This window comes from Biomphalaria glabrata, chromosome 5, assembly GCF_947242115.1.
Source record: "Biomphalaria glabrata chromosome 5, xgBioGlab47.1, whole genome shotgun sequence".
NCBI classification, from domain to species: Eukaryota; Metazoa; Mollusca; class Gastropoda; family Planorbidae; genus Biomphalaria; species Biomphalaria glabrata.
In genome coordinates, this window is record NC_074715.1 from 3,953,660 (window position 1) to 3,974,431 (window position 20,772).

Genomic DNA, 20,772 nt, shown 5'->3' on the forward strand with positions numbered 1-20,772 from the left:
AAATTAGTGCGTTTACTTCTGAATTTTTGGTATCGGTATCCAAATCGAAGCTACCTCCGGAAACAGACACAGGGAAAAAATAATTGACAGTGATCACTTGCAGACAATGTGTTACACTTGACTTCATGGGTGATTATCAGCAATCGTTACACGCAAACTTGAAAACATATCCTCATCGCGCATACTATTGCGATATTGAAACTCTTGCAAGTAACTTTGAAACAATGCACAACTTGTTCCAAATTGCCTTTTTAACTTGCGTTTCGCGCGCATCCACAAATTCTCGAGGTTTTGAGTGTGTACCTCAGGGTCCGAAGGGTCTACAAAATTGTGTTGGTGAACAAAAACTGAATGAGAATAAATCCCTTGGCCAATTTGTTGAATGTTTGCGTGCGCTGCCCAGCCATCTGATATTATATGGCTGCCAGGCAATATATGCTGCACGATTCATTGTTCCAAAGTGGCTGCACGGCGGTAAGGAACCTCAACAAAAAAACAGCGCCCACTTTCTCCTTCCACTCCGCCGAAAATCCAATGCCCCTCTCGCCATTAGCCACGGTAATATTTTCTATGAATATATTTGGATTTGTCGATCTCAACCACAATGGGTTCAAAATTCTCATCGACGCCACCGATTTGCAAGCCATGATTTTCATTCCATCGCTTACATTCCTTGCACAAGAAATTGCACCAGTTCATAACGATTGTTTTATTTACTTGACCGGCTTTTCGTGACATTTGATGTTGTGGCATGTCACAAGCCCAACAATAGGTCATGATAAATACTTGTTCAATGCTCAAATGGCTGCATGAAAAAGAGCCGTGTCGGACAGATTTACGCAAGCGACATTTATTACAAGACCATCGATGACCGTCCGTACTACTTCTCTCGCGTACCAAAGAGCAGGGGTCATTGCAATTCTCACAGCGTAGTTCGTTTTTTAGAAGTCGTCTTCTATCACACCACTCCAATACTACGTCAGCTTCTAGGTGAGGCAACAACAAAAGTGGGAGAGGGGGGGGGAAAGGGGGGGAGAATTTCAAATCTACCCGGCCCCGACTTGAGAGAGGACAAAATGAGTGTTTTTTTTTTACTTAAAAAAATAAATATCACGCAAAATGCAGGGCCCCCCAAACAAGTCAAGCCCCCCAGGCCCCAAACAATGCAAAATTCATAACTACGCCCCTGTTTTTTTCATTCTCTTCCATTTTTTTTATATTCTATATTTCTCATTTTCCTTTTTACTTTCTCTCTTTCTAGGTCTTTCTCTTCCTCTCATTAACTCTCTCGCTCTCTACGTATTCACAAGTTTTAATATTACAAACAATAATATATATGTATATATATATATATATATATATATATATATTTAAAAATAATTTAAGGTACCTTCCTGAGACAATCAATAGTAGCTAAAAACATGTAAATAAATCTTCGCATTACTTAGAACAAATCTATAAATGAACACAAATATCAAAATAAACAATTTTAAAAAATGAATAATCTTTTATAAAAGTAAACATTTACTTATATTATTAAGTTGAATAAACAAAACAAAAGCCCACCAATGAAGGGTTAGGGTCGTTGTGTGGGGAGGAGATGCCATCGCTTCTCCTTCCACGCAGAATCAGCCAACATATCGACGAGGTAGATCAACAAAATAGAAACAATATGTTAAAATATCACGAAGCAGCAGATATTTGACTAATTTTGTTGAGAAATGTGATTTCTACAAAAATAAAAATGATATAGCCCTCCACCCGAGAGTAGATTCTTTCTCTCCACTCCAAACACACTATCAAAGGGGGTTGGCGACATAATTTTAAAAAGTGTTTAAAATTTCAATAATTAGTACATATTCTTAAGATTTGTTTTACACAATTTGTCTTTTTATAGAAATGATGGGTCAGCCAAGTACGATCTCTTTCAGGAGATGACAATGGGGGGGGGGGGGGTTGAAGAAATTTTCCAATGAAAAAGAATCCGTTGTAATGGTAATATTCCTAATGTTCTCATTAATTTCTTATAAATTTAGACTTTTTAATATGTATCCATAAAATCAATTTTACCATTTGAGTACGCGTTAAAACGGTCGAATTTTTATATATCGTTTCATCATTGCTCTGCTAACGTTTTTTGACAAAAACAGGCCCACTACAACATTTAACAAAATCTAAAGATAAATGTATCAAATAAAAGTATACTTACTCTAAATGTGATTCGATTGCCACTTGCACATTGGTATTGGCCGAGCCATCCGTTTTACTTTATTTTACTTAAACTGCTTTTCTTATTAGGATGGATAACATCAGTAGAACAAAAAATAGTATTTACATAAAATATCCTTGATTAAACGTGTGTTTTCACGGTACTAAAGGCGGTAAAATGAAAATAAATATTTAAGAGCGATTTCTTGAAGTCAACTATTTTTGCTCAGCATTAAGATCGTCACATCTGCGTTGCTTTGCCTTGCATATCGACATTGTAAAAATAACTACGAACAATTTAATAACGAGACTAATCTTCGTCTCAAATTCAGTCTTCGATTGACGCCTTCCGATACCAAGATTTATTTGTTTTTCCCTCAGAGACCCACATTATCTTACAGCGGTTCTAAAATTATTTCCTTTGGTATACATATGTATAACATGCTCCTAATTCAATATCAATAATAATTTTTTAGGTCATGTGACCGTGACCTACTTTTTCGATTTGTTCCACAGGTGACCCACTGGGCTTTGTTGGTAATAATTAATATACTTTCATAAAAGTAAAAAAAAATATTTAAAAAATGTTAGAAAATAATATTTTTTTATTTTATTGATGTCGATATTTCCTCCACTTTTTTAAACACTATACTCATAGGTATCTGTGGCATTTTATGTCTCGAGAGACAATCTTTTCCCTTGGCAACTTCTTGTATGACTAAAGAGGCCAATAACTGATACGCTGCTGCTAGTGTCCATTTTGATGAGCTTTATGTTGTGTTTGCACACATCGGTATACTGCAAGAGTGGACGACCAGTGGCTCTCTTGCCTTCTGTTAGATCGCCATACAGAATGTCTTGTAGAAGTCAACCTACTGGCATTCTATGAACGTGGCCAAGCCTGCCAAGGCGTTAGCTCCTGATAACAAAGTAGATGTCCTGGCGCCCTGCTCTTCTTAGCACTCCCACATTGGTTATTGTAAAAATGTTTTAAAATGTTTTACATAATTCAGATGTTCCTTCAGAGTTGAAGATAGTTTACTTCCTAGTCCAAACCTCCCGCAGGACGACGGGGGATGGGAGCGGGCAGGGTTTGAACCCTCGACAGTCAATAAATCCGAACGACAGTCCAGCACGCAAACCGCAAGACCAGGCAGCCATCCTGCCATCTTATTTTAATTTTAAAGAGGCACTATAAGTAAATGGCAAGGGTTCTGTCTCTTCTAAATCAGAAGATGATTCGGAAGAATTGAGGTCTTGCGTTCTGTTTCCTTATCAGGTTCTTGCTCATAGTCCTCATCATCAGTTGAATCATTGTAGTCAATTAATTCTAAAATATCTAGCACTTCTTGAGCAGTGAATTTCTTAGGGAATGAAGCTGACATTATTCTGTTGAGAAAAAAAAAATGATCCAGATTAGATGTAGATCTAATAGTAATATCATAGTAAAAAAAAATATTATAGTTTATATATAGAATATAGACTGTCACTTACTTTATCATGAAATGTATTAATTTATAAAATAACTTCAGAGATCTTGTTAAAATAATTAATACTGTAAATTATAATACTAAAATAAAATATTGTATTAATTATTGACAATGATACTGCTGATCTACGTCTAGACTAGAGGACGTCTTAGTATTCATTAGGTCTAGATTTTTTTTCCCTCTAAGCCCCAGTGGGTCACCCATGACCCAATGAATTTAAAAGTGTAATCAATACTAAACTGGTTACTAATTCATATCAAATAATATATATAATCATTAAATACATTATCTAGATATATAATAATAACAACAAGATTGTGTCTTACCTTGTATAAAGCAGTAAAAAAATAATTTAATTCGGTCGTATACTGAGATTCCAACTTCGCATGGAGGTAGCCATATGCAAAAGGGGATATCATTCAGTAATAAGAAAACTGTAACATAATAATTGTTTCCCTTGTGTTCCATAGATGGGCCACTGGGTATTCATGGTAAAAATTACATAACAAATGAAGTAGACATTTACTTAAACGTATTTTTCGGTTATGGGTCACCCGTGACCCACTGGGTCTTCCAGGGTTATTGAGATTTACCCGCCCCCACCAAAAAAAAAGTAGAAAAATAGACAGGGAGAATAAAATAGATTTAAAGATTAGGGACTCTCTTATCTTCTTTCTTGCAACTTTCATTGTTTTTCTGTCACTACATGTCACTCATAGTTGTCACTCATAGTTGTCACTGTATGGCACTCTTTCTTTCTTTATATTTTTTTCCAGTGGCGTAGCTAGGGTGGGGGGGAGAAGGGGGGGGGGAGAATTTCAAATCTACCCGGCCCCCACTTGAGAGACGCCCAAAAGAAGTGTTTTTTTTTTTTACTTAAAAAAATAAATATCACGCAAAATGCAGGGGCCCCCAAACAAGTCAAGCCCCCCAGGCCCCGAAACAATGGAAACTTCCTAACTACGCCACTGTTTTTTTCATTCTCTTCCATTTTTTTCTTATTCTATATTTCTCATTTTCCTTTTTACTTTCTCTCTTTCTAGGTCTTTCTCTTCCTCTCATTAACTCTCTCGCTCTCTTCGTATTCACAAGTTTTAATATTACAAACAATAATATATATATATATATATATATATATATATATATATATATATATATATATATATATATATATATATATATATATATATATATATATATATATAATTTAAGGTACCCTCCTGAGACAATCAATAGTAGCTTAAAACATGAAAAACATGTAAATAAATCTTAGCATTACTTATAACAAATCTAGAAATGAACACAAATATCAAAATAAACAATTTAAAAAAATGAATAATCTTTTATAAAGTAAACATTTACTTATATTGTTAAGTTGAATAATAAAATCAATCAAATAAAAATTACTAGACTTTTTACATTCGTTTAAAATACTTTAAAACCTTTGTTTTTAGAAAAAAAAGTTTCTTTCAGCTATTAAAATTTCAAGTAAAATAGCATTTTAGTTTTTTCTTTTTATTTGTACAAATTTTGTTTAATAAACTTAAATGTTTTTATAATTTCATGAGTTTCGTTTACATAAATTACTTTCTGTACTTACAGATGTTACAAAAATCACCTTCAAAGTCTCGTATACATGTCATGCAACGTCCAGTTTTAGAGTCACAAACAGTTTGAGAACATTGGGAAGAACAATTTTCTTTACAATTTGGTCCAAAATGTGTTTCGTCACATGCTTTTACATAAAAAATAATTTAAATTAATAAATGAATACAAAAAAAATCACAAAACAAACATGTATTCAATTAGATAAAGCCTATAAAAAGGCTACATCAATGTTTTTATTTATATATATATTTCTATCTATATCTATGTCTATCTATCTATCTATATCTATATCTATATCTATATCTATATCTATATCTATCTATCTATATATATATATATATATATATATGTATATATATATATATATATATATATATATATTGTTATAAACTTGGTGGTGGCACAGATAGGGGTAGTGGTGTGAGTGTAGTCAGCCGACGCAAATCGCCCCAGGCCAGCACTAGACGAGCGGTCAACCGTGACGAGTTACGACGGTCAGCCGAGACGAGTGTCAACACGGCGATTCGGGAAGGATCGACGGCGGTCCGGGAAGGATCGACGTCGTGAACAGAACTCAGGAGTGTCACGAGAGTTGTAGTCATCTGACCACCTAGAAACGTCGAGCGGCGTTCTGTCCGGTTCGAGAAGGCCAGTAGGGACCCTATATAAGAGCAGAGGTGTCGCAGTCAAGACGGTTCACGGCAGGGGTTCAGAGCCCGGTTCACTACAGTCCGGTCGACTACAGTACAGTTCAGCAGGTGTGGTTCTGTACGGAGCATTACGACGGTTCAGTGCGGAGAACTGTCAAGTACAGTTGAGACGGCTGGCGTCTTGATCTTGGTCTGCGATCGAGTCCGACACAACGAGCCTAGTGTGTGAAGTCAGTCCTGAACTGTTGAACCCAGTGCAAGCCCGGAACGAGACGGAGAGGCCAGTGCAAGAGTTGATACTGCGGAACGGTGTTATCGGAGAGATATTTGTACAGTGTACGTGTTGCCAATTGTACAGTATTGGCTGTTATTTATTCAACTATTAAAGTGTTACGTTACTTTGGAGCCCTGAGTTGTCAAGTTCTTTAAGTTGGTGGTGTATGGTGCAGTTTGCAGAGAGCCTGGATAGTGAGATTCGTAACAACTGGTGTCAGAAGTGGGATCGGATCGGAATCGGATTGGATCGGATCTACTATGGCTTGTCTGAAACTGCTGTACGAACTTGAATTTAGAGAACTGAAGGAAGAACTCCGTGGACGACGGCTGAAGGCATATGGAAACAAGGAAACTTTACAAGCACGCCTCCGAGAAGACATGTTGGAAGAAAATGAAGATCCGGACACATATCTTTTTGAAGTCGAACCGGACTTGCTGGAACAGCTCACCAGTAGTATGCAGCAACAGATCACCAGTACCATGCAGGAACAGATGGCAGCTATGCAGGGACAGATGGCAGCTATGAACTCGGGGCTGTAAAACACCAATTCCAAGATAGATGCCATGAACACCAAGATAGCCGCCATGAACCAACGCATACCTGCTGTGGATGAGAGAATCAACAACTCAGACATTCGTTCAGATGCTAAAGCCAGAGAGAGGAGCCTTGGTGGTGATCATGATGACCCATTGAAACCTAACGAAGCCGTTGAGAGACATATGCAAGTTGAGAGATACCAGCTAGGTCCGAACCTAACAGACGTTGGTCCAGCTGCCAAGACTGGAGAGGAAAGTCCTGATGGTGGTAAAGAGAATTCAAGGCAGTCTGACGTTGACATTGATGGACATTTGAAAGACGAAAGTCATCGACAAGGTCTGAAACCAACAAGTGATTGGCCCGATACTGAGACGAAAGAGAGAGGTCCTGAAGGTGGTAAAGAAAGCCGAATGGAGCCTGAAGCCGAAGACGAGGGACCTTTGCACGAGGAGTGTTGCCAACCTGCCCCACGAGCATGCCCTCCAGACAAGGCTGAAGATGATGACCTGTCCCACAATTCCCTGTCCTTTGGTTTTGAAGTCCCAGTCCTTCTTCGCAAAGCCCTATGAAGCCACCTCTTTTGCCAACAATCTTGGTATCCCCAGCCCTTACATCCGATACCTTTCCATGTTCCAAACGGCTGCCTTCAATACCGAACGACAAGAGAGCGACGCGACCACGACATCACTGCAGTCACATGAAGACCAACTGGCGAAGAAGAAGAAGGCTACTTTTGTTGAATGCAAGATGGATGACGATGCAACCTCGATATCACTGCAGCCACATGAAGACCAACTGGCGGAGAAGAAGAAGAAGGCGACTTTTGCTGAGTGCAGTATGGATGACGATGCGATCACGACGTCGATACACCCAGATGAAGGCTAACTGGAGGAGAAGAAAACGTCTTCTGAATTCCACGTGGATGACAATGAAAGCACGACGGCGGGGCAACCAGGTCAAGGCAAACTGGAGGAGAAGAAGGAAGCTGACTGCAACATGGATGGCTCCATCAAGCTCAAGAGGCAAGCCAACTGCCACCGATCGACCCCCACCTACAGCGAAGAAACTTCACAGCCAATGCCATGATGTTGATTCTGTCCGGGACGGACAGATCTAAGGAGGGGGCAGTGTTATAAACTTGGTGGTGGCACAGATGGGGGTAGTGGTGTGAGTGTAGTCAGCCGACGCAAATCGCCCCAGGCCAGCGCTAGACGAGCGGTCAACCGTGACGAGTTACGACGGTCAGCCGAGACGAGTGTCAACACGGCGGTTCGGGAAGAATCGACGGCGGTCCGGGAAGGATCGACGTCATGAACAGAACTCAGGAGTGTCACGAGAGTTGTAGTCATCTGACCACCTAGAAACGTCGAGCGGCGTTCTGTCCGGTTCGAGAAGGCCAGTAGGGACCCTATATAAGAGCAGAGGTGTCGCAGTCAAGACGGTTCACGGCAGGGGTTCAGAGCCCGGTTCACTACAGTCCGCTCGACTACAGCACAGTTCAGCAGGTGTGGTTTTTTACGGAGCATTACGACGGTTCAGTGCGGAGTACTGTCAAGTACAGTTGAGACGGCTGGCGTCTTGATCTTGGTCTGCGATCGAGTCCGACACAACGAGCCTAGTGTGTGAAGTCAGTCCTGAACTGTTGAACCCAGTGCAAGCCCGGAACGAGACGGAGAGGCCAGTGCAAGAGTTGATACTGCGGAACGGTGTTATCGGAGAGATATTTGTACAGTGTACGTGTTGCCAATTGTACAGTATTGGCTGTTATTTATTCAACTATTAAAGTGTTACGTTACTTTGGAGCCCTGAGTTGTCAAGTTCTTTAAGTTGGTGGTGTATGGTGCAGTTTGCAGAGAGCCTGGATAGTGAGATTCGTAACAATATATATATATATATATATACCTTAGGATAGGTTAAGTCAGCCTTTTTAGAAAAGATTGAACATTATTTCAAGGCTTAAAATAACGCGCCAATTTTCAAGACAGAGCGCTTAAAAAATAAAATAAAGTGAAAGATGGCATGATCATAAGTATTCTAATTGTTCTTATCTTTCAAAAGATTTCCACTACTTCCGCCAAACCTTGGCCTTTGATCATTAGGTCATGCGCAGGGTAATATTATAAGATGAAACCGCCACATCCAATAGAAGCGTTATAGCTTTATATGGTGACAGGTCAATTCATCCCCAGTAATTGTAATTTCATTCACAGTAATGTTATCGTTTGTCACTTCATCCTCGCTTATTTCATCCCTGGTCACTTCATCCCTGCTCATTTCATCCTTGGTCACTTCATCCCTGCTCATTTCATCCTTGGTCACTTTATCCTCATTATTTTCTCCAATTATTTTTTTTTCTTATTTATTGTTTAAATATGCTGTTAAGGCTTTGACTATATATAAATATGATTATGTAGAATGCTTTTTGATATTTTTTGTTATTAATGCGTTTATAGTGTTTCCTCTTCCATTTACATTTGTTTTGAGAAATATTACAATATACTGTGAATCTTGATGTTTATTTTATGTACGGCCATTTTTTTTTGTATCATTATATATTGCATAATTCATATTATTACTCTGCAGCCGTTTGATTACTTTATGAGTTAGGTGTTTAATTTTAATAATTATTTATATAAACAATTTTTGCCTTTATTTCTTTTAAATTAAAAATTAATATGGGTTTTCCCTCTTTTGCAAAGTTTTTTTTTATTTATTATAAAACCATCATTTATTTGATGTCTCATTAATATACATTATATATGATTTTATAATGATTTTAATATACCTTTTATTGAAATTCCGGAGGTCATGCACTGGTTGGTTACATAAGATTAAAAAACATTTTAGTTTATGTTCTTTTTAATTGTATAAAAATCTTTAGTAAACACAACTTTTTTTGCTTAATTTTTTTTATTTCATGAATATATTAAAAAAAACTAATTTTCAGTACTTACAGATGTTGCAAAAGTCACCATCAAAGCCTGGTATACATGCCATGCAACTTCCAGTTTTAGAGTCACAAACAGTTTCAGAACATTGGGTAGAACATTTTTCTTTGCAATTTGGTCCAAAGTATGTTCCGTTACAGGCTTTTAAATTAAAAAATATATACATTGTATAAATGAATATTTAAAAAAAATTAAAACAAACATATATTTTATTAAATAATGCCTATAAAATAAGGTTTCATTAAGAAATTTAGATTTTTTTGTTTCTTTTTATGTACTTTCTCTGAAGCTGTCTGCTTACTATAAGTGTTTGATTTTTCATTTTAATAAACTTTTTTATAAAAAATTTCAACGTTAATTTCTTTAATTTTTATATACATAGGTTTTTCTTTTTTTTTTTTTCATAAATTTCTTTATATTTAACAATGTTTTTCTTTATCAATTACAATTTTTGTGTAACATTTCTTTTAAATGACTGTCTTTTTGTACTTACGTATGTCGCAAAAGTCACCTTCAAAGCCTGGTATACATTCAATGCAACGTCCAGTTTTAGAGTCACAAACAGTTTGAGAACATTGCGAAGAACAATTTTCTTTGCAATTTAGTTCAAAATGTGTTTCGTCACAATCTTTTACATTTATGAAAAAAATGAATATATAAAGAATGTGAAAATGAAACCTATAATCAAGAAGATAATGCCTATAAAGAAAGAATTTATTTCATCAACATATTGTTACAAATGACAGTGATAGGTAGAGGTCAACGTATGACCCCGGCGAGATAACACAGCAGCGGTTGTTCTCTGGAATGTACATGTATCAACAAAGACAGGATGTGACGTGTCCTTACGTGTTATTCCAGAAGGTACTAGCAATGTCCAGTGACAAATAGAGGTCACAACTTCTGACCCCGACAAGATGACAATGCAGCCGATGTTTTCTGGAATCTACATGTATAAACAAAGACAGGATGTGACGTTTCCTCACATGTTATTCCAGAGGATACTAGGAGTGTTTGTGCAACTTTGGAGAAGCGATTAGGGACTCTATATAAGCCAGAGAGTTAATGTGAAAGTCAGTCGTGAGTGAGTCGTCGGTACTGTTGTCTACTGTGCGAGACAGTAGAAGAGAGATGTGTACGACTCGATGCAAGTTAACTAGGGTAGAGTTAACTGGGGTGGACTACTGTCGTTAAAGTCTATACAGCGAACTACAGTGGACTTGAGCCGTCACAGTTGATACAGTCGATGTAAGACGTGTGTGGCTCTGATTCGGTAGACTTGAGTACGACTTGGTTCAGCTTTGGGAGACCTGGAGCGACACTGGGAAGTGTGTCGTTGGTCTGTTCTGTGGAATACGGCTCGATGCAAGTTGAGAAGAGATGAATAGCAACGAAGTAAAGAGATGAATTGCAACGAAGTATAGCTAACTGTAAACTGACAGATATTGTACAATCTTCTACGCTACATGTTACAGTAACAAATTGTTAGAGTTAATAGTCAAAAAAGTTATATGAAGCTGAAAGTTTAGTCGTCAAGTTCTTTACAGTGTTTTTTTTTATGTATGTGCCTACTAATACATTTAGCCAGAAGATTCAGAAATACGTAACAATATTTAAAGAATTTGTTTTCGTTTTAAAAGTACATGTAGCTAATACAATGCTACACAATTAAATTTGGTGTAATTGTGAGTGTTTGTGTGATAGAGAGAGAGAGAGAGATATGATACATGTTCGTACAATAAAAACCATAACGTTTTGCTTTTTTTAACGGCCCTAGAAAGCAAAAAGTTGATATTAGTTGTGTTTGGAATGTCTGTCTGTCCGTCCGTCCGTCCCGTTTGGATCTCGTAAACTAGAAAAGATAGTGGATATCCGACATCATAATATTTTAAATCATTCAAAGTTCTGATGCAACGATTGCTTTTTTCTTCTGAAAGCGAAAAATCTAATTGTTTTTTAAAATCAATTATGCAAACAGGTTTTTTTCATAAAAATAAGTCACTTGTACAACTATCACTATTAATTGTAACAAACACGTGAGGCTGTTTAGGAGGGGAGATGTCTATGTACAATAATTTAACACATTTATACAAATGTTTTTAGATTTTTTATAAAAAAAAAGTTTAATTTGTAAAGCTAAGTTAAGTAAGTTCTGTCATTCTAACTACTACATTTACACAAAAAAAATAACTTTTTTTTTAAACAGAAAAAATTATTTATTATGCATATAAGTTAGTTTAGTTTATTAATAAGTTAATTTTTTTATTATTATTGCGTGAGCTGCAGCGCTTTTTTTTTTATGGAAATGTTTTTTTCTTGGGGATTTGAATAAGAGATTGACCCTTTACAAAACAATTAGAACAATTAGATATTCATTATAAGACATCAGTTAGGTCAGGTTCACCCTTTACTTAACATTTACTTTCACCTATCTTTTGGTCTGGGTTACCACACAAGATCTGTCAATCTCTATTCCTCTTTGATATAATTTTATTCTGATTATTCTTTCTGAAAATAATGTAACCTGCCTTTTCACGGTCCTGGGTAGACAACATCGGGGGCCAATTTTGAGTTTGTGTTTCAATACAAACTATATAATGTAACCTATATTGTAACCTGTTTTTTTTTACACGTTATAAAAAAGAGCAAAAAAAAAAAAATTTCATTTTTAGAGCATCCAAAAATTAAAAATGCATCTATCAGTCGAAGCAGGACGTTTTGGCACCGCCGTTTTGGCGACGTTTATTCTATTATTTCTATTAAAAGAATTATTCATATCTATGTTTTGCATGAGTGTTTGTGTTAAGACATATTTTTCACGTACTAAATGTAAATGTGTGTTTGTTTTTCAGATCATTTTCTTTAATAAACATTTTGGCTTGTGTATGTGTGTTTATTAAGAGGCACACTTTTATTTTCAAAAAAGTTTTTTAAGATATAACTTTAAAATTAAAAACCAAAATCAAAAACACTGAACTAAACTTATCGAAAACCTAGAGATATTTTTCATACGAAATTTTGTTTTTTCCTCGATTCGACTGGACTTTTTCCATTTTTTATATAGACTGCCACCAGGTTTTCAGTTAGAAATATAATAGAATGAAATGGTAAAAGTTTTTCTAGTCTGTTATTGTGCTGGAAAAACGATTAGTGAATGGTCCAAACTACGCGAGCTTATAAAGACTTAGGGGCGAAGAGATTTAAAGTGAGGGGTAGACCTTAGGCCGCTCTCGGAATTAAAGATTAAGAGTTATAAATTCGCACCTAGGGATGTCAAGTGGAGTGCTAAAAACAGATTATCGTCTTACGCGTGAGAGAGGGGAGGGGTGGAGGAAAGAGTAATAGCGCTTAAGATGTTAACATGGTTTTTGTTATATTAAAGTGGGACACTTAGCTAGTTCGTATATTACACTAATGTCAAATTTAAAAAAATCTTTTGGAAAGAAATCCAAAAATGTCATCCAGTGCGATTAGCAGAACTCACATATAGCATGTCATTACCATTCAGGAATCTGACTTATTATAGGCCTATATTCATGAAATAAGCAAAACCTTTATAATTAAAAAAAAATTCGATGAACGGTGTTAGAATTCATACTATACATACAATATTATAGTAGAGTGAAATAAACATTGTTATAAAAGCTACGTGCTTATTAAATTATCGTCAAATGATATCTCGCGCCAAAACGTCCCGTCGCCAAAACGGTGGCGCCCAAAACGTCACGTACCGTCTATCAGTATACCCCATCTGTTATATATATATATATATATATATATATATAATCAACTGTAATAAATTACCAAATAGTAAAAGTGTAGTTCCTATTTAAAAAAAAATTACCGTTAGCACAAATGACTCCTGCCTTCTCCTTGGGCGAACAGTTATGTTGACCCCATTCTGAATGATAACAAGCGTTTAATGTCGACACATTTGCCTGACAGGAGACGTCGTCGAGTAAATAGTTGTAAGACTGGTTTGACTTAAATTCATTGTTACACACCGCTTCAGCGCCAGATCTATCAAAGTCAAAATTATATTGTAATTATTTCGTTAGTAGTTTACTTCTAGATCCAGGGCCTTCACCTGTTATATATCCGGCGATATCTAGAACAAAGTTTTAATGTAAGGAAGGCGTCATGTTTTCTTTTACGAAAGAAATATTTCTATGTTTCAAAGCATGGGCGTAACCATGATTTTTTTTTCGTGAACGGGTAGGGTTGGGTGGATTTCCCCCCTCTCCGCCAAATATATATATAAACTAAACTACAAAATATCTGCATTTTTTTTTTACAAATTCAAAACCCCTTTAGCTACGCTCATATAATTTCGTGTCTGTAGTATGCTTTAGAATAATTTTGAGAGAGATGTGTATTTAACCTCAAAACTTAAAAACATCTGGAGGGGGGTTAAAATTTTAAAAAGCCCTATGGAGGATGGGGAGGGTTAAAACTTCCCTTGGCTTGCCTAGGCTCATATAGTTTTGAGTGTGTAAATACGCATAATAAAGATATACTTACACCACTTGTACCTTGATTGTTACTCACACAACAGTATCTTCGTCCATTATCCCCACGTATTTATTTTACTAAATTTGACCTGTCTTTTTAGTTAGAATAAATAATGAGCTGTGGTCGTCAGGAGAATGCGTTTCTGGAAGAAAAAAAAGCAAGCAAACGCTTACAATGCTCCCCCAGGCCCCCTAGCTGACAGAATGGCCCCCATATGACTTTTTGTTTTTGCGGAAGTTTGAGAAACACTGCTATATTTGTAATATGACCTTTTTTTGTTGTTCACATTTATATATAGTACCATGTGACCAAGCTTTACTTGTTTGAATAATTTATTGAGAAAATATATTTAATTATTTTGCTATTGTGTTATTTTAGTTATAAACGTCAATGTACATGGCAATTAGAAAAGAAAGTTTCTTTAAGTCCTCATACAGAACACGTTGGTATAGAGTATAGACAATATAGAGGGACTTCATATGGTCCGACAGTTACGCTGGAGAAAGCACTATCACGTATTGGGGGACGAGTACAGACGTAGACCGTAAGAAAAGAATTTAAATCGACCCCCTGCCTATAATGTTTATGTTTGCGTTGGTTGTGGAAAACTATGTGGGTCGCAGCTGGTGCAGTGTAGCCACGTAAAATATTGCACTCCTTAATCATCAGACTCGAAGACAAGGCTTGTATAAAGGCATCAAAGAAACTTGCTTCCAGATAACCCTTCCTCCCACCAAAGAGTTGGACCGTAGCGCTCTGTTAATGCTATTGGCATAAAATCTGTATTATAATAAAGTTATTTAATTATTACAGTGCAATTCATAAATATTCAGAATTTTTTTTATTTTGTATTTTCAATAATGCACAAACTTTTACAAATACTTAGTAGATTACTTTTATTATGAAACTATGGATTTGCATATGTGTTTGGTTATTGAGTTTTAAGAGTTTCATTAATTAACTTTAATAGCGAAGAGCCATGTAGGTGATTTTTACTTAGTTGACTAAGCTAATAGAGCTTACATATAAAATGGTGCGCAAATGTTTAACTCTTTCTTTCTGTATTATTTCCACGTTCAGAGTGAATTATTTATTTTGCTAATTTGTATTTCACTACCCTCTTATCATTGAACTTTAATAGCTTTTTTTGCTTCTAATAAAAAAATCTGATATTTGGTATAGAATTAAAGGAAAATGCACGCCTTCTTTTTAGATAACACAAATGGATTAAAATCAACAATGGTATCGTCTATTAGGAGAAATTAGGTCTATTGGCTCATTTAATTTTAATTTTCTTTGTGTATTGCTGTAAGCCTAGACATTGTTAAGATTTTTACCTTTTTATCACATCAATGTAACGGAGGTGTGGGCACCATTTTTTTTTTAGCCAGACGCAAGTTGCCCATACAGAATGATTTTAGAGATGCGATTGTCCTCCATGCGGCGAACATGTCGAAGGCGGTGTTGCATAAGGACCGTAAAGATGATGGGAAGGCCGTTCTTGCAAGGATCTTAGTATTACACACTCTCTTATTCCATCTTATTTCTAAGACCCTTCGAAGGCAGCGCAAGTGAATGAGTATTCTTATATATATAACAACGCTAGCCACAAACTCGTCACTGGCTTGACTGAATGGTAGACGCAGCTTAGCTCTGCAACCATACGACGTTGGACTGCACCCGGAGCCTGGATCAACTACGCCAGACAGCATCAGTACCAGCCACACCCGTCTCATCAGTGAGGTAGCGGACCAAAAGCTAAACAACCAGCCTAATGACACTCAGACTAGTGTGGGTTCTCAAACTATAAAGTCCCCTAGACACCCAAAACGGCGAATATTTAATCCAACTTGTCACACACACTCAAAATTCTATGAGCGTAGCCAAAGGTTGTTTTTTTTTAGTTTAAACCCCCGCCAGCGACGTTTGAAGCTAAAAAATAAATCTTCAAAATTAAAATAACAGCAAATTTCGCAATCAAAATACTATGAGCGTAGTTAAGCCTATTGAGTGTTTTTGATTTTAAATTTCATTTCAGAGGAGTTTGATGCTAAAAAATACATTGTCAATATAAAAAAAGCAAACTACACAGTAAAATTCTTTGAGCGTATCCAAGCCAATGGGGGGGGGGGGGTTTGAGTTTCAACCCCTTTCCTCCAGATGGATTTTTTTAAATTTTAAAACCCCTCAAGATAGTTTTGAGTTTAAAATCCCTCTACATAGAGTTTTAAGGTTGAAAGCCTCTCTTCAATATTATTTCTAAAGCAAACTACTGTCACCAAATTCTATGACCGTAGCTAAATGTGGTTTTGAATTAAAAACAAAACAACTCCAGATATATTTTAGTTTAAAACAACACCAACAGATGATTTTGACGATAAAACTTCCCTTTTTGATATAGTATCTAAAGCAAAATAGTCAACTTATTCTAAGATCGTAGTCAAGAGAAGTTACACATGTCTACCAATGGCTGGGCACCTTTAATAAAGTGTAATCAAATTGAAAAGAACTAAACGTTGCTCTACAAATATGGCTATGACAGATTTTAGGAGTCAGTTATAGAGATCGGGTCTAAATCAAGGAAATTCTTTGCCGAAATGGGAGTCGACCGCTTAGTAAGGTTGTGACAGAGCGTCACATGAGGTTTGCGGGACATGTTTTGCGACAAAATGAATTACGCATAATAAGAGTTGCGATAACATCCTAGTACAGCTTGGCGCCACACTTTCATTGAGGTCCTCAGAGCAGATGAAAAGAGGCTTCAGACATTGCCAGTGATAGATTTTTGTGGAAACAGCTTGCAAGCAAATGCGCCGAACGGCGCAGAAAGGTCTAAGTCAGTAAGAATAGCACTTTAGTTTTTGAAATAAAACTTGTTAATAGCAAAATAATGAACTGTAGGTACCTCAAAATATGCATTTAGTTGGCTTTCAATACCTGAAATAAAGCTTGGCGGCGGGGCTTTGCCCCTCGCTGGGGGAGCGATAAGACAGCTGGGCGTTAGAATTATGGTTTTGAAAAAAATTGCTCTCCCCTCAAAAGTTCTGGATTCGTTAGTGTACTATATACATACATTAAATATAATGCTATAGTAAAATGCAAGCAGTTTGATTTTGTTCAAAAGTAGTTGTCCGTCAAAAGAACACGTCAAAGCATACTAGATGACATTTTCAATATTTGACTGGAAATCAGTAGGGAACCTTTTAACAATGATGTTAACTGTGTATAAATTGTGTTGAGGATCGTTTACAAACACTTGTTATAGCTCATTTAATTTTTAATAAACAAATATGTTAAAGCAACGGATGCTCTTGTTTGTACATTAGTTATACGTAAATATTGCTCAATGTATAAATCTACTAGTCTTTATAATATTCCATTGATAGGCCTTTAGATCTAGATTTGGAAAACGGTGCGCAAAATGTTCCTGACATTAAATGAATCGGGGCATAAATGTGGAAATACCTTAGAAAGTAAAATAAGCTCAAGATAATTATATTGTAGTCTTCTAGCCATATTCATGTTTTAAATTGAAAAATTAAATTGGTTAAACTACAGATTTTCCAATGGGGGGAACGAAATAGTAATTATTTTGCAAACGATATACATTAACTGTCATATTTCTCATGCCGATTTCAAAAACTGTACCCAGCCAGGTTTTTCACATACCAAAAGTCGACTTGAAATAAGAAATTAAAAAGTGTAATAAACATTTAATGTGTTACAGCATGTCGCGTCTTGTAATCAGGCCAATCAGGTGTTAGGACCCAAACGATTTGGTCTCTATAATCATTAGCCAGATTCGGCTATATTCATTGACATTAGAACAATTATATTACCTTTGATAACCCAACATGTGACAGACCACTTCGGCAGCACTCTGGGACCAATCATCATCGCAGACATATCCCCATGTGTTGTTATAAAACACTTCCACTGTTCCCTCGAATCTGTTTTGTCCATCTCTTAGTCGTATTGGTAGAGGATCAATCGCTGTGAATGTTTAATTTAAAATTCTAATATTGGAGATTATCATCTGTAAAAAGGTAACTACAATGTTACAGACCAAAAGCTTGCTGACAGTAACACTCAATTTTATCCAATCATTCATATTTAGTTATTTATTTCATTCCAATTATTTTCCCTTTCTATGCCTCATTTTACTTCCAAACCTCACCCTTTCTCGCCAGACTGAGTTTACCACATTGGCGACAATGATGCCAAAAATTTTCACTTATCTCGCCTTCACGCGGAAAAGATAAACAGTATTAGTCTGACGTTCATGGTCGATACCATCTGGGCAAGTACGGACAAACCTACCCAGCCCGCACTTCCGGATATGCTTAATTCTCTGGGGTACCCTTTTTCTCCACCCTAACACATCTCTCTTTGATCAAGGAGATAATCCTTGTGAACACGCCTCTTGACATTCCTAAGTACGACTCTACTTAATAATTTTTAGTCTTTTGCCCCTCCCCTTTTCCGTTCATATCTTGCGGACCACTATAATCTCGACTAATTCGGAAATTGACACACTTTATCATATTCTGCATTTCGCTGACTTGCTGGTACAGATAATATCATTCGACATTTCTATTTCTAGTTGATTACCTGGTGGTAAGTCAAACGTTATCATAGTTTTAACTTAAATAGTTTGTTTTGATTTTGAATTTATTTATTTGAATATAAATTATTTTATTGGTATTTGCGTTGTGATACCCCGTATACGTTTGTACATCTTATTTTATTTCTTCTATTTCATCTGATCACCATGATGATCTTTTTAATGCACTGACAGTTCGTTTAGAAAAAAGTTGTAAATTATCTCCCCTTATCCAGTTATTAGTATCTTCCTCTAGTGAAATTTACCTATAATCTCTTGCAAAGTCAAGAGTATTAAAGTATTTTGCACCTCTAAGTTTAGGTATAATGTTCTCTATGTTAGGCATTGGGTATGTATCTTTTACTAAGTTAAATAATGGTGTTTAGTTTCAGGTAGTCTACACATAAACGCATCTTTCCAGTTGGTTCCTTTTGTTTCACTAGGACTGCTGGAGCTGAGTATGGAGATGTAAATATTATTCCCATTTTTAAAAGCGTTTCAATTTCCTTTTTCAGTATATGTTCATGGTGTAAGGAAACTGGATATGGTTTGGCTATTGTGAGGTACGTATCAGTCAGTTGGATAGTGTGTTTTATGGCAATTGTTCTACCCGGTTGGTCTTCGAATATTGGCGCCCATTGGGATAGCAGTTTATTAATATCTTGCTTAACTGGCATTATGGCATTGATTTTTAATTTAAAAAAATATATAACAGGTTTCAAGCTTGTACTTCGACAACGTCTGTTCGATGTCCCAGTACAGTTACCAAAAGAATTATTTTCAGTTAAATGGAACTAGAATGAGGATGTTGATCTACTTAAACTAAACTTCGGATTTAGCACTCTTAAAACCTAGTAGATCTAGATCTGAAATCTAAATTCTAGAACAATTTAGATGTAATTTTGATAAGATTAACGTTAAAAAGACTAGATTGTCGTGACTAACAACATTCAATTTCAAAAATAATAAATTTTGTTTATTTTTTTATAACATTGCAATATAGATATACACTGTAGGCTTTTGGAAATCAAATATATCTCCTATTTCGTGATTTCTGGACACCGACTATTTTGGCATCTCAAAACGGACATATCAAAGCAATAAAATATCTAGTACAGTATGGAGGAAGTATAAACGTTACATAAACATTCTTTGTTTTACTTTTTGCGTTAGTAGAGTTTCCAGAAAAAAAATTCAAAACATTTTAGCCGACGAGTTGTAAGAAAATTAAAGTAATGCAGGTATAATTTTTTTTTCAAAATACAATTCGACACTTTCTTTAAAGATTAAAAGTCTTTTCATCAAGAAAATTAATTGTGATGTAAGTCTAAAAAGGCATTTTCAAAAACCGTTTGTAATACATTTTTTTCTTATTTTAAAATCCTGAACAACCAATAGTCGATATTTTTGAAAAAAAAAATTCGTTTGACATAAATTTGTTTATAAGTTAAAAAATACGAAGTTATTGATTGAGACATTAAATTTTTGGGAAGTAATAATCTTCTTTTTTGAAGTTACTTCTCTATGTATAAGATAAGATAAGGTCATATTTTTGTAAGGCACAAGGTTATTGAGGGTGTTATGGAACCAGTGCAACAACGAAATATCTTCTATTTTTTCCAAATGATGTCAGGTACACATTAGAGTTGCGTGGATTTCTTGGAATCTTAGAAATTCATTAAGCAATTACATTACTACATTTTTTTTTTAAATGAGCGAGTAAGCATATACCGTTTTTAGTTAATAATAGTTTTAAAATAAATAAAGAATGCTTTTTGGTGAAGAAATAAACGTCTGTATAATCAAAACAAGAATTATTGAGTATGTTTTTTTTTTTCAATTTTATATCTTCGAAGTCTAGCGCATTAAACCTTTTAATCACTCATAGATAGATTAATTAGATTAATAGGAAATCTATTTTTAGAGAAGGTTATTACTT

At 35.7% G+C, this 20,772-nt stretch overlaps 1 protein-coding gene and 1 long non-coding RNA gene across 2 annotated transcripts in view; both read right to left on the reverse strand.

Moving 5' to 3' along the window:
* Positions 1-2,790: 2,790 nt before the first annotated feature.
* On the reverse strand, positions 2,791-4,759 carry LOC129926258 (uncharacterized). Its single transcript, XR_008777893.1, has 2 exons — positions 4,025-4,759; positions 2,791-3,597 (listed from the first exon to the last, which is right to left on the reverse strand). It is a non-coding gene; the product is annotated as an uncharacterized LOC129926258 (long non-coding RNA).
* A 480-nt stretch (positions 4,760-5,239) lies between these two features.
* The window catches only part of LOC106064849 (neurotrypsin-like), a 56,198-nt gene continuing 40,665 nt past the window's right edge, over positions 5,240-20,772 (reverse strand). Inside the window, exons 8-12 of the mRNA XM_056028640.1 lie at positions 18,070-18,223; positions 13,563-13,738; positions 10,212-10,346; positions 9,725-9,859; positions 5,240-5,433 (exon numbers count right to left, since the gene is read on the reverse strand). Coding sequence (XP_055884615.1) covers positions 5,282-5,433; positions 9,725-9,859; positions 10,212-10,346; positions 13,563-13,738; positions 18,070-18,223 — 752 coding nt within the window. The 3' untranslated portion in view covers positions 5,240-5,281. The remainder of the gene's footprint in view (positions 5,434-9,724; positions 9,860-10,211; positions 10,347-13,562; positions 13,739-18,069; positions 18,224-20,772) is intronic.